Raw genomic sequence first — 10,201 nt, 5'->3', positions numbered from 1 at the left:
CTGGTGATGAACAGGATGCATGCACAGCCTCAGCAGAGTGTAGAAACTGGGGCTTCTGACTGGTGGCAGTCTTCACCCTGATACTGATTCACTGTAATTCCTGCAGGTCTGCACGGTGCACTATATGCTGACACCATGTCTCAGCTCACTGCTTCGTGGAGCAGGCCAGGGGGAGTGGTGTGTGCAGCACAGCTGGCCAGGCTAAACTGGGGGGCTGTAGGGTGCTGCCAGGGATAAAGCCTTGCGTGGGCAGGGCTGGCAGGAAGCAGTGGCTCAGTGGCGCCAGTTTAGAGAGAGCTGCTGCCAGTTTTATGCCTGTTTGACTGTGTGAACAGTCTCCAGTAAGGGCATGGGGGAACCAAAAGGAGAGTGGGCAGCTGGGCATTGCTTCAGTCGGGTCACTCAGTGTGTGGTGCCATGTGGGGGCATGGGCTGATCTGGCTGGGACAGGAGTGCTCCTGCCACAAGCTGAGTGGTCCATGGGGACTGGTCACAGAGCTGGGCCAGCTGAAGGGGACCTGCGAGGGGCCAGTTTTCAGCTGCCCATTGGCACAAAACCTGCCTTAAAAGGGAGCACAGCTGAAGACGTCTGTCCTAGCCAGGCAGTGGCCTCAGAGCAGCCTGGCATTATGTGGGAGAGGAAGCAGGGCCAGTGCAGAGGGGAGATGACATGCCCTCCTATTTCATCAGGGTGCCAACTGCACCCCATGTGGTGAAGGGAGTGGGTTCTGACCCCTACAAAGCAGACAGGTGCTTGTGGGTGTTATGGCTCAGTGCAGGGGGACATGGCACGGCTGAAATCGTGTGCTGTGTCTCAGGGCAAGAAGAACAGGGAGGAGGCAGGGCGGAGGCAGCAGCCCTTGCAGGACACCTCTCTCCTCCCATGCTGCAGACACTGTCTCAGCATGACTCACGCCTGAGTCGGGAGCGGGCTTCCCAGTGACATTGCTGCCAGCGTGGGCTGGCGACCACCTCTCTGAGCCCTGCAGTGCCCTTGCAGCAGTGTATCTGGGGTGCTCCCAAGCCTGCAGTGTAGCTGCTGGCAGATAGTGTGAGCACGGGACCATGGGCAGCAGCAGGGAGCATCAGTGGGATGAGGGCTCCCGCTGGGAAGGGAAATTGGAGCCAGGCGGAGCCATGAAGCACTCTCAGCTGAACCATGAACTGTGCCTCCAGGCACAGCTTGCTGCCTCTCCTCCTGCACCCATGGGTGGGATCTAGAGTCAACAGGGCCTTGTTTGTGCCAGCAGAAGTGTGAGGGGTGCCCTGCATTTTGGAAGGCAGACACTAGGCGTCCTGGCACTGAGTTTCACAAGCTCTCATGACCTTTGCAGCACAGTATACATGCCCTGGGGAGGATTGCCTCATACAAAACAGACCTTTGGATAAGCTTTTCATTTCCTTCGCAGCCAAGCACAAAGGAACAACAAGTCCTTGCTCCTAATAAAATGACAACAGTCAGCGACGCAGAATGAGCTGCCTCTCTGTGGTGAGCAGAGCCACAAGCTGCACCCACGCTGTTCCCGAGGTCCTGCAAGAGGGGGGGGTTATAGCCCTATATCTCCCTCCTGTTTCATCTTAAAGGTCTTCTCCACCCTAAAACATTCCATCACTCTGCGTGTAGGTGTGGTGGTTAGTGCCATGGTTTCCTGGTGGCCTTGGTAGTGCTTGAGTCAATGATTCGACTCAATTACCTCAAAGGTCTTTTCCAACCGAAATGATTCCATGATTTGGTCCTATCCTGCACCCCAATTTCCCCAAGGGCAGGAGGCACTGCTTGACAGCCAGATTTTACACTCCCTTGGGAGAAACAGATCTGTGCTCAGAAGGGATAAGCCTCGGTGGTCAACACCCCATGAATCTTTATCTGGGGTGTGGTTAATTGACAGATGCCAATCACATCTCCAGCCCCACTCAGAGAGCGGCTCTTGGCCAACCCGCACAAGTGTGTGCAGGGAGTCAGGGTGTAGCAACCGGGGGTGCAGAGTGCAAGGGGTGCAAGGGCTATGGGGTGCAAGGGTGTAGCTGATGTAGGGCTGCAGGATGCAGACGGCATGGGGGTGCAACGGGTGGTGAAGGGAGTGCGGGTGGAGGAATTTCGGGGGCAAGGGAGTGCAAGATGCAAGGGGCGCAGGACGCAAGGGGTGCAGGGCTGTGCCTCGGGCGGGTGCCTCCAGCTGCGGGCGGGGCTGCACATCTGGGCGGGGCTGGGCGGGGCGGCCGGGAAGTGACTCCAGCGGGGCCGGAGTGCAGCATCCCAGAGACGGTGCGAGAGGTGCCCCGAGACCAGCGGAGCCGAGACCATGCCCAAGTGCCCCCGCTGCCAGAAGGAGGTCTACTTCGGTAAGGACTTCCTGCTCCCTTCCTGGCTGCCTCCACCTCGCAGGGCTGCAAGGCTGCTTAAACCGGGGTGCCCCGATGTTGTGCTCTGCCAGGCTTTGGGTCCCCGGACCCAAAGGGTCCCCGGGGCACCCTGGTGCTTACAGGTCCCTGTGCACCCCAGCACCTCGAGTTCTGGGTGCCCCCATGTTGTGCACCCCAGCAAGGCAAATCCTTGTGCTGCCTCAAAGTTGTGCACCCCTGCGCGGTGTTTCCCTGGGTGGGCGACCCTGTAAATCCACCCAAGGAGGTGCCTTGTGGGAGGGCATGGCCTGTGGTGGGCACTCAGCTTACAGATGGGGCCACGCACAGCATGGGAGCTCAGCCCTGCTTCCTTCCCAGCATCACCCACAGCATGAGCCCTGTGCCACTTTGGAGCCCAAAGGCCTGGCTGGTGCAACCTGTTGCTCTGGAAGCCTGGGTAGGCAAGCAAGCACCTTTCCAAGGGAAAATCCTGCCCCTGGGCGTGTTTCTGGGTCACTGAGTTGCCCACATGTTGTTTTGCATGGTTTAGCACAGTGAGATGACAGCCCTGGGGTGTTGTTTTTAAGCCACTGTTGCAGGCTAGTCACAAGCATATTTGGGCTACTCTCTGCTGCTGGGCTTCAGCCACATGTCTCCCTCTGAGCTGGGGTGCAGAAGCTTCAGGTTCCTGTCCCTTCTGCTGCTGTGGTCCTGCTGTCCTGCTTAAGAGTATCTGTGAGGGTTTAGCCTCTCATCTTGTTGGCAGCAGCTGCTGGAATGGGATCTCCTCACTTCCCTGGTTGAGCTGCACTTGAGAGAGTTTTCTTACCTGAGAGCAGCTTATCTGCACTCCTTGCTATTTAATTTGCTAGAGATGAGAGATCTGGGATCTGAGTGCCATGATGACTTCTGCTCTCTCTGCCTTATTTCTGCTCTGCTTATATGTGTGTGTCCCATCTTCCAACTCTGCTCTGCCAAACCAAGGGGAGGCTCCAACACAGGGGCTGCTCACCCTGCAGTACAGTCCTGCCCTTTGGTGATGCCCGTCTGGGCAGGTGTGCTGGGTGCTGCCTCAGGGGCTGCTGGGGATATGACTTCTGTGCTTGAGGAATATCTCTGCCCAAACTTGATCTCACTGCCTGCAGGCAGGCTTTGAGGTGGTGTTGGCATAATATGGTTCATGGCTCCCTCCTGCAACCAAAGGTCCTGGGGTGTGTCATTGACCCACGTGGCTTGATACCAGAAGTTACCAAGGTGCTGGTTTCTGTGTCTGCCTTTCCCATGTCTCTGTGGATCTGCTTCAATCCTAGTCAGAGTGAGCAGGTTTTGCTGTGCCCACAGGTATGGCTGTGCAGGTGCTGTGACAGGGCTATTTGATCAAGGAGGGGTTTGGCCCTGTGCTTATCAGACTGCTCTTACGAAACCATATCTGTTGGTGCAGAGGCTGAGGAGTATTCAAAAGTCACTGGAGGGCTGAGCTCACTGCCTGGTTTCTATTCCTGAAGATAAAGAGTGCTGGCAGAGGAGGCAGAGCAAAGCCCAGTTAAAGGACTCTCAGAGCCTGGTGCCCCTGCTCAAATGTACCTTGGGCTACTTTCAGCCAAATAGTGTCTGCAGAAAGGTTGAGGAGAAGGTGACACTGAGAGAAGTGGGGATGGCATTTGCAGAGCCATCACCACCTTTCCAGGAGAATCTTGCTTGAGTGGCTGAGAGTTGGAGGGTCCCCGCTGCAGTGAGCCTTTGCAAGCTCCTGCCCAAGTGTTGGTGCAAATGCTTGTGCAAGAGGTGGGAAGGCTGAGCTTCCAGAAACCTTGTGATGGGAGAACCCAGCCACGGGCCAGGCTTGGGCTTCTGAGGCTGCCCAAGGGGAGAATGCTGTGCCCGGAATCTGGCTACAGGCACAGGAGGCTCTTTGTGCTGCCCGGGGGATGACAGTGGGGCTGCCACATGATATTTGGGCTCTGCCTCTGCTCCCACCTCTGCAGCCACTGGCTTGCTCCTTGTGTAAGCTGTTGTGGGCATGTTTGGACTCCAAAGAAGAGGTGCTTCAGACTGCTGAGCCCTCCCTGGACCTGTGCTGCCAGCAATGACTCAGTTCCATTGCTCGACCTCCTTTTGCAGCCATGGGGAGTGTGCTTGAACCTGGCTCAGAGGAGTTCCTGTGGAAAAGTCTGCTTTATCACTTAATAAATCCCCAGGAGCACTACTGACAATCTGGAGAGCACATTCCTGCAGAAAATGCCCTTCTCCCCTGCTGTGCCACTGCTAAAAGCCACCCTGCTCTCCAGAGACACATCCTGGCCAGCAAACAGCCTGTTGTCCCTTCTGTGGCACCATGAACCCTGGCCAATTCCAGCCTCACTGTGGGTTGCTGTGGTGCATGCAGAATCTGATCCGTAGCCAGAATGGTGGTAGCTGGAGGAGACTGGTTTGTGTTGGCAGGCCACGGCGATGGCTTCTTCTCTCTGGTCCTCACCAGCATCCCCCCTTTACTCCTGCTAACTCTAGCAATTGCTTGGGCACCAGCTAGATGGGGAGACTTTCATACCCTTGCAGGCTGACGTTGGAAGGGGAGAGGTCCCCAGATCTTTGGAAGATAGGTAGAAGTCAGTTCATCCACATGGATTCAGCAGTGTGCACCCTGGACACGGCACTAATGTTTCAGTTCCAGGCACATGGATGTGCACGGCCATACGTGTGCCCAGAGAGCTGCTGGGTTTGAAGCATGATGCCCTCTGTCCTGGACAAAAGAACACGACAAAGTGCCCCCAGATGTACTTGTTAGGTAGGGTGGCAGTGAGATCAACCTGCCAAAACAGAGTTGTTGGGCCTGTTCAGTGCCTGGACTAACCCATTTCCTTTCTGTGGCAGCTGAGAAGGTGACTTCTCTGGGGAAGGACTGGCACCGACCCTGTTTGAGATGCGAGAAGTGTAACAAGACCCTGACATCTGGCGGCCATGCAGAGGTGAGGTTTACTGCTCAGAAGCTCCTTGTCCCCTGCAGCTAGGGTCTGCAGGTGGGGTGGAACAGGCAGAGAGCAAGCTGAAGGGCTGCCGGGGCTAGCGCTCTTTCTCTCTCTCTGCAGCACGACGGCAAGCCCTACTGCAACCACCCCTGCTACGCTGCCTTGTTCGGGCCCAAAGGTAGGGTCTCTGTGGCTGGGCTTGTGGGAGGGAGAGGGAGAGGGCTCAGGGCTCCTGTCTCTTGGGCAGGTGCACCCCTCGGTGCCCTCACCATCCCACAGCAATGATGCTGACCCTGCTGTCTCTTTTCCAGGGTTTGGCCGGGGAGGAGCTGAGAGCCACACATTCAAGTAAACCTCAGGTTGGTGTCTCTGCTCAGAACTTTGCTCCTGCCTTGGGCTATGTGGCCTGTCTGGGCTATTCTCCCCAGACAAATACCATCCTTCTGGGCTGGCTGCGTCTCGCAGCCCTTGCACTGGTGTTTGGGAGCAACCTGCTGGGTGCCAGCTCCTCCTCTCTGCTTGCTGCAAGCAACCATTCGTACCTGCTTAGCTCTGGCAGTGGATGCCAAAAGCTTTTTGCTTTGTGGCCCGTCAGCAAAGACAGTCTGTCTTGCAGCACTGTTGCCCCTGGGATGTCTCTGTTTTCATCCCAGCCTGACTTCATCCACCCCTCTTTTCCATCCCTCTCCAGGTGTGACAGCCAGAGCTCCAGCACAGCCTGAAGACAGCACAAACGCACCGCGACAGACATGCATTTCAGATTTCATTCACCCTAGACTAGACTAGCACCTTAAAAGCAATAAGTAACCGAGGCTGGGGCTGGAGTGGCGAGAGGCTTTGCTCCAGATGGAGTGCTGCGGGACTGCCGGGGGCGTTGGGACGTCCTGATGGATAGGAACTCTGGCTGACATCGCCCAAAGCTGCCTGGAGAGGAGACCACACCTTGCCAGTCAAACCCCAGCCCTGCTTCTGGTGCCCAGTGCTCGTGGCTGGGCCCACAGTTGTATTCTCAGTCTTTAATAAACCCAGACTAAAAGATGCTTCCCCCATGAAGTGGCCGTGCTCTTTGTAAGGTGGATCCAGCAGGACTCGTTTGTGAAGCACTTGTTGCTTGCTGAGGACCCCTGGCCCCTGGATCAATTCCCACACCAGTCCATAGCTCCATGTGCTTTTGCTCCTGATGTGTGTGGGGTCTTGCCCTTGGCTGCCAACCCCAGGGGCTGATTGAGCCGTGGGGGACGACGACACAAGAGCAGCCCCCAGGTGCTGCAGGCATTGCAGATGAGTGCTCCCCAAGGGAAGGGGTGGCAAGTGTGTCTCTGCTTGCCCAGGACTCAGTCTTCCTGGGCTTGGGGAAAAGTCCTGCCACACCCACAGCTCTCACTGGGTCTGTGTCATGACATTGGCAGAAGTCTAGAATGCAGCAGCATCTGCTTGCCCAGGGAGTTGGTCTTTCTGAGCTTGGGGAAAGGTTGTGCCCCACCCACAGCCTCGCCAGTTGATGTCATGACACTTGCAGAAGTCGATACTGTGGTGGCTCCTACCATAAACCATCTCTTGCTGCCTGCGGTTGTAATGTGCCTGTGGCTGAAGCAGAGGCAAGCAGTGCTGCTCGACAAGGGGCTGAGCCTGCAGACCCATGGTCTCTCCAGCACTCTCCAGCTCTCTGGCTGAGTCCCATGCCGGAAAGCCAGGTCTGTGGCAGCACACCCTCCCCCAGCTCTTTGCTCCTGGACCTGAGATAGCACTTTGCAGCCCTCAACTGGGGCAGGGAGGTGTCTTGTGAGGGTATGGCTGACTGGTGTTTGGTGCTTTCACTTCGAGCAGCCACATAAAGATGTCAAGCAGGTTGGAGGTCACCGATGAGGCAGAGCCATCCTCCTGCAGCAGGGAAAGCAAAGGTGCAGCATTACAAAGTGAGAGCTGACTCGCAAATGCTTTGCTCTTCTGTGTTTCAACCTCTTTACCTTGCTGGAAGAACAACACTGACAGATATCAACTTGAGAGACATTTCTAAAATGGCTTCTTGACCACAGCTTCCTTAACCTGGACCACCCCATTTACATATTCAGAGATGGGATATTTTTGTCTACAGTTTATTTCCTTAGAGACTGCTTTGTATCTTGCTGTCATGCCAGCCCTCCTGGGACCTGGCCAAAACCCTCAGGGGTCAGAGGTGCATGTCCAGTGTCAAAAATTTTGGTGTCAAAAGCAGCCCAATCTGATAAGCATCTTAAAACTTCCCGTGTGTTTGATGCCAAAGGGCTCTGCACCCACTAGGCATGCTGCAGTGGGACAAACTCGAGCAGCAGGCACTGCCTTGCCTCCCACCCAGTCAGCACAACTAACACAGGCTTCTGTGTCAAAGGCAAACCCTGGGTATTGCTGTTTGGCCACCACCATGCCTCCCTGCCAGCCGGGGCTACTTGGGCCTCCTGCCCTCCCACTCCCATCGCTGACAAGCTGCCAGAGGTGCCAGCACCCATGGCTCCCAGCCAGCAAGACACAGTCACGCTGGCACACAGCCTGTCCCCGGGGCTCTGGGATGTGGCTTGCCTCTGCCAACTCAGCTTCAAAGCAAACTGGTGATATAATCTCAGTAGCCTTGAGTGTGCTACTGAGACAGTATTTAGCCTTAGCTTTAAAAATAATGGCAAACTCAGGACTCGTCATCCTTTGGGCTTGGATAAGTACATGCAGCTGGGAACAGGACCTGTCAATTGGGCTCCTGGGCTTTCCCAGCAGGGCCCTGCACCTGTGTTTTTTTTTTCAGGAGCAGTTAATTCCAGGTGCACAAGCCTAGGCTAGAAAGTAGGGAACCAGTGAGAGGTAAGAAAAAGTAGGTGCTCCTTGGGGAGAGGCTGGTGAAGCCCTTTGTGTGGGCTGTGGGCAGTGGTCGCAGCTGGGGCAGAGGCAGCATATTGCTGTTTGCAGCTGCCTCTGTTTGCTTTGATCCCTGCCACAGATTTGTGGTGTAGGAAGGCAGGGGTGGTGCAAGGTCCGTGCAGCTTCAGGAAACCTGCAAAAAGGGTAAAGCTGATCCTGCATCTGCCTTGCTCCATGCTTTGCTTGGAGTGGGGTTAAAAGCTGAGGATGTCTCAATCAGGCTCTGAGGATAAGCCCTTAGGTATTGATTCCCAAAATGCTCCTTGTGAGTGTCCTACTTCTCTGCCAGTCTTGCAGCAGGCACTCCCAGCGAGATGATGTTTAGCCCCAGGCCTTGCTGTCAGGATACTCCCCTCCCGGTGCTGTGCTTGCATGAGTCAAGCTCTCTGCCTGCTCAGTCTTGATGCTGGGAGGTTGGACAGTTCAGGCACAGGTTACATCCACAAGGAACCTCGGTCAAAGAAAAAAAACATGATAAACTGCTTTTTTGAATCTCTCTTTAGCCTCTGGAGAGGAAGCAGAAACAGCTGTATCTCATCTGGATAGGAAACCCACGCCCGAGCCAGGCGCTCCCCTCCATGCGCAGCGAGGCTCGGCAGCAGCCAGCGTGCCGTCGAGGTGGGCTGTCAGCAGACACGATCTTCTCTCCATCGAACAGTAAATCTCCCTGCACTGGAGTGTGAGCTGTATGGACAGGCAGCAGCGTGGCTGCTAGTGCAGCCCACCTGATGTCCTCTCAGCCCCAGAGCACTGTCCTTCCCGTCTCTGTGCTGCACTGTCCTGGTCCTGCAACAGGGACCGATGGAGAAAGCAGGATGATCAGGGAAATTCCATCTTTTTTGGGTGTAGCCAAGGAGCACCAACTCGACTGTGCCCTATCAGCTGCTCCCACTGCTCTTGAGGTAGACTTTGGGGAGGTGGCTGGCAGCCCCTACATCCTGCCTGGTCGCCAGGCACCAGTCACAGAGATGTTGTGGCCCCATCTTCGAGGTGCCTGTCTGGGACAGCAAAAGGTGCTGGGTGATCTCCAGCACGGTGATGCCCAGCACAAGAGTCCTCTGCTTCGGTAACCCGAAACACAACCGTTGCTGACCCCAGAGGAAGGGGCTGTGCTTCCTCTGCAGTTCTTTCGGAAGCTTGGGCTGAGATCAGTGAAGTTTGTGGGTTGTGGAGCAATGGTTGCTATAAACACTTCATCCCTGTGACAGAAAAAACAAACAACGTCACCCGTTCCTCTGGCAGCTGGGTGCGGGCGAGCCCCAAGGCCCTGGGTAGGGAAGCAGAAGAGGTTTTGGCAAAGAACAGGAAACAGCACGGGTTGAGAAACGAAACTGCTGCAACGCCCTGCCCTGACTGCAGCTTTCTGTACAAGAGTAAGGGAGAGGGAGACAGAAAAGGGGCTGAGAGGTCATTTAGCTGGTCTAGTGGTGAAAGTGGTGCTTCAGCTACCAGTGAGGGCAGAGTGCCTGCAGGAGGGACCAGTGTGGGTTACTTGGCCCTGTGTTTTCCTCCTAGCACAGGTGGGGCAGACCTTAATCTGAAGTGGGGGATGGCTGTGTCCCTGAGCCTGCAGCTGGCAAGGGGGGACAGCTTCGGTTGGAAGACTACAGCAGGGCACTGCCCTTGGCATCGATCCCTGGGTCTGTCCTTAGTGAAAGCAGCAGCCTGGAGAAAGGGCTCTGTCCTGTCAGCATGGCCATGGGAGCAAGCTGCAGCTCACATCTGGGCTAGCATCATGGTGAGGAGCCAGAAGGTCTGGTTCAGCGCTGCCTTGCTGAGATGCTGCTGGGGCCAGACACCTTTCCCTGCCAGCTTTGATGGGGACACTGATGTGATACTTCCAGTGCAGTGATTTTACATCTCACCCTTGCATGCTTCACTGTCTTGCAGCACCAGCAGGGCTAGGGCCCTGTCATGAAGTGCCAAGTCATTTATATCCCTGCAGTGTGTTTCTGGAATACAGCTGTGTCCCTTTCAGGGGCAAGCAGGGTGCATGCAGGGCTGGG

The 10,201-nt window shown here is 55.9% G+C and overlaps 1 protein-coding gene across 1 annotated transcript; it reads left to right on the top strand.

Annotated features, from left to right (window-relative positions):
- Nucleotides 1-2,235: 2,235 nt before the first annotated feature.
- CRIP1 (cysteine rich protein 1) lies at nucleotides 2,236-6,358 on the top strand. Its single transcript, XM_064148288.1, has 5 exons — nucleotides 2,236-2,343; nucleotides 5,215-5,309; nucleotides 5,430-5,487; nucleotides 5,621-5,668; nucleotides 6,001-6,358. Exons 1-4 carry the CDS (start codon nucleotides 2,304-2,306, stop codon nucleotides 5,659-5,661), a joined length of 234 nt encoding a protein of 77 aa, XP_064004358.1. The 5' UTR covers nucleotides 2,236-2,303; the 3' UTR covers nucleotides 5,662-5,668; nucleotides 6,001-6,358.
- The last annotated feature ends 3,843 nt before the right edge of the window (nucleotides 6,359-10,201 follow it).

This window comes from Pogoniulus pusillus, chromosome 8 (genome assembly GCF_015220805.1).
Source record: "Pogoniulus pusillus isolate bPogPus1 chromosome 8, bPogPus1.pri, whole genome shotgun sequence".
In the NCBI taxonomy this organism is placed as follows: Eukaryota; Metazoa; Chordata; class Aves; order Piciformes; family Lybiidae; genus Pogoniulus; species Pogoniulus pusillus.
The sequence above is the reverse complement of the archived record's forward strand: the minus strand, read 5'-3'. Positions and strand labels throughout refer to the sequence as shown.

What these genes read in the sequence shown, in the direction of transcription:
- CRIP1 (XM_064148288.1), top strand. Translation starts at nt 2,304, where the DNA reads ATGCCCAAGTGCCCCCGCTGCCAGAAGGAGGTCTACTTCG. An exon ending in CATCTGGCGGCCATGCAGAG is followed by an intron (nt 5,310 to 5,429) that starts GTGAGGTTTACT and finishes CTCTCTCTGCAG; the next exon opens with CACGACGGCAAGCCCTACTG. An exon ending in TGCCTTGTTCGGGCCCAAAG is followed by an intron (nt 5,488 to 5,620) that starts GTAGGGTCTCTG and finishes TCTCTTTTCCAG; the next exon opens with GGTTTGGCCGGGGAGGAGCT.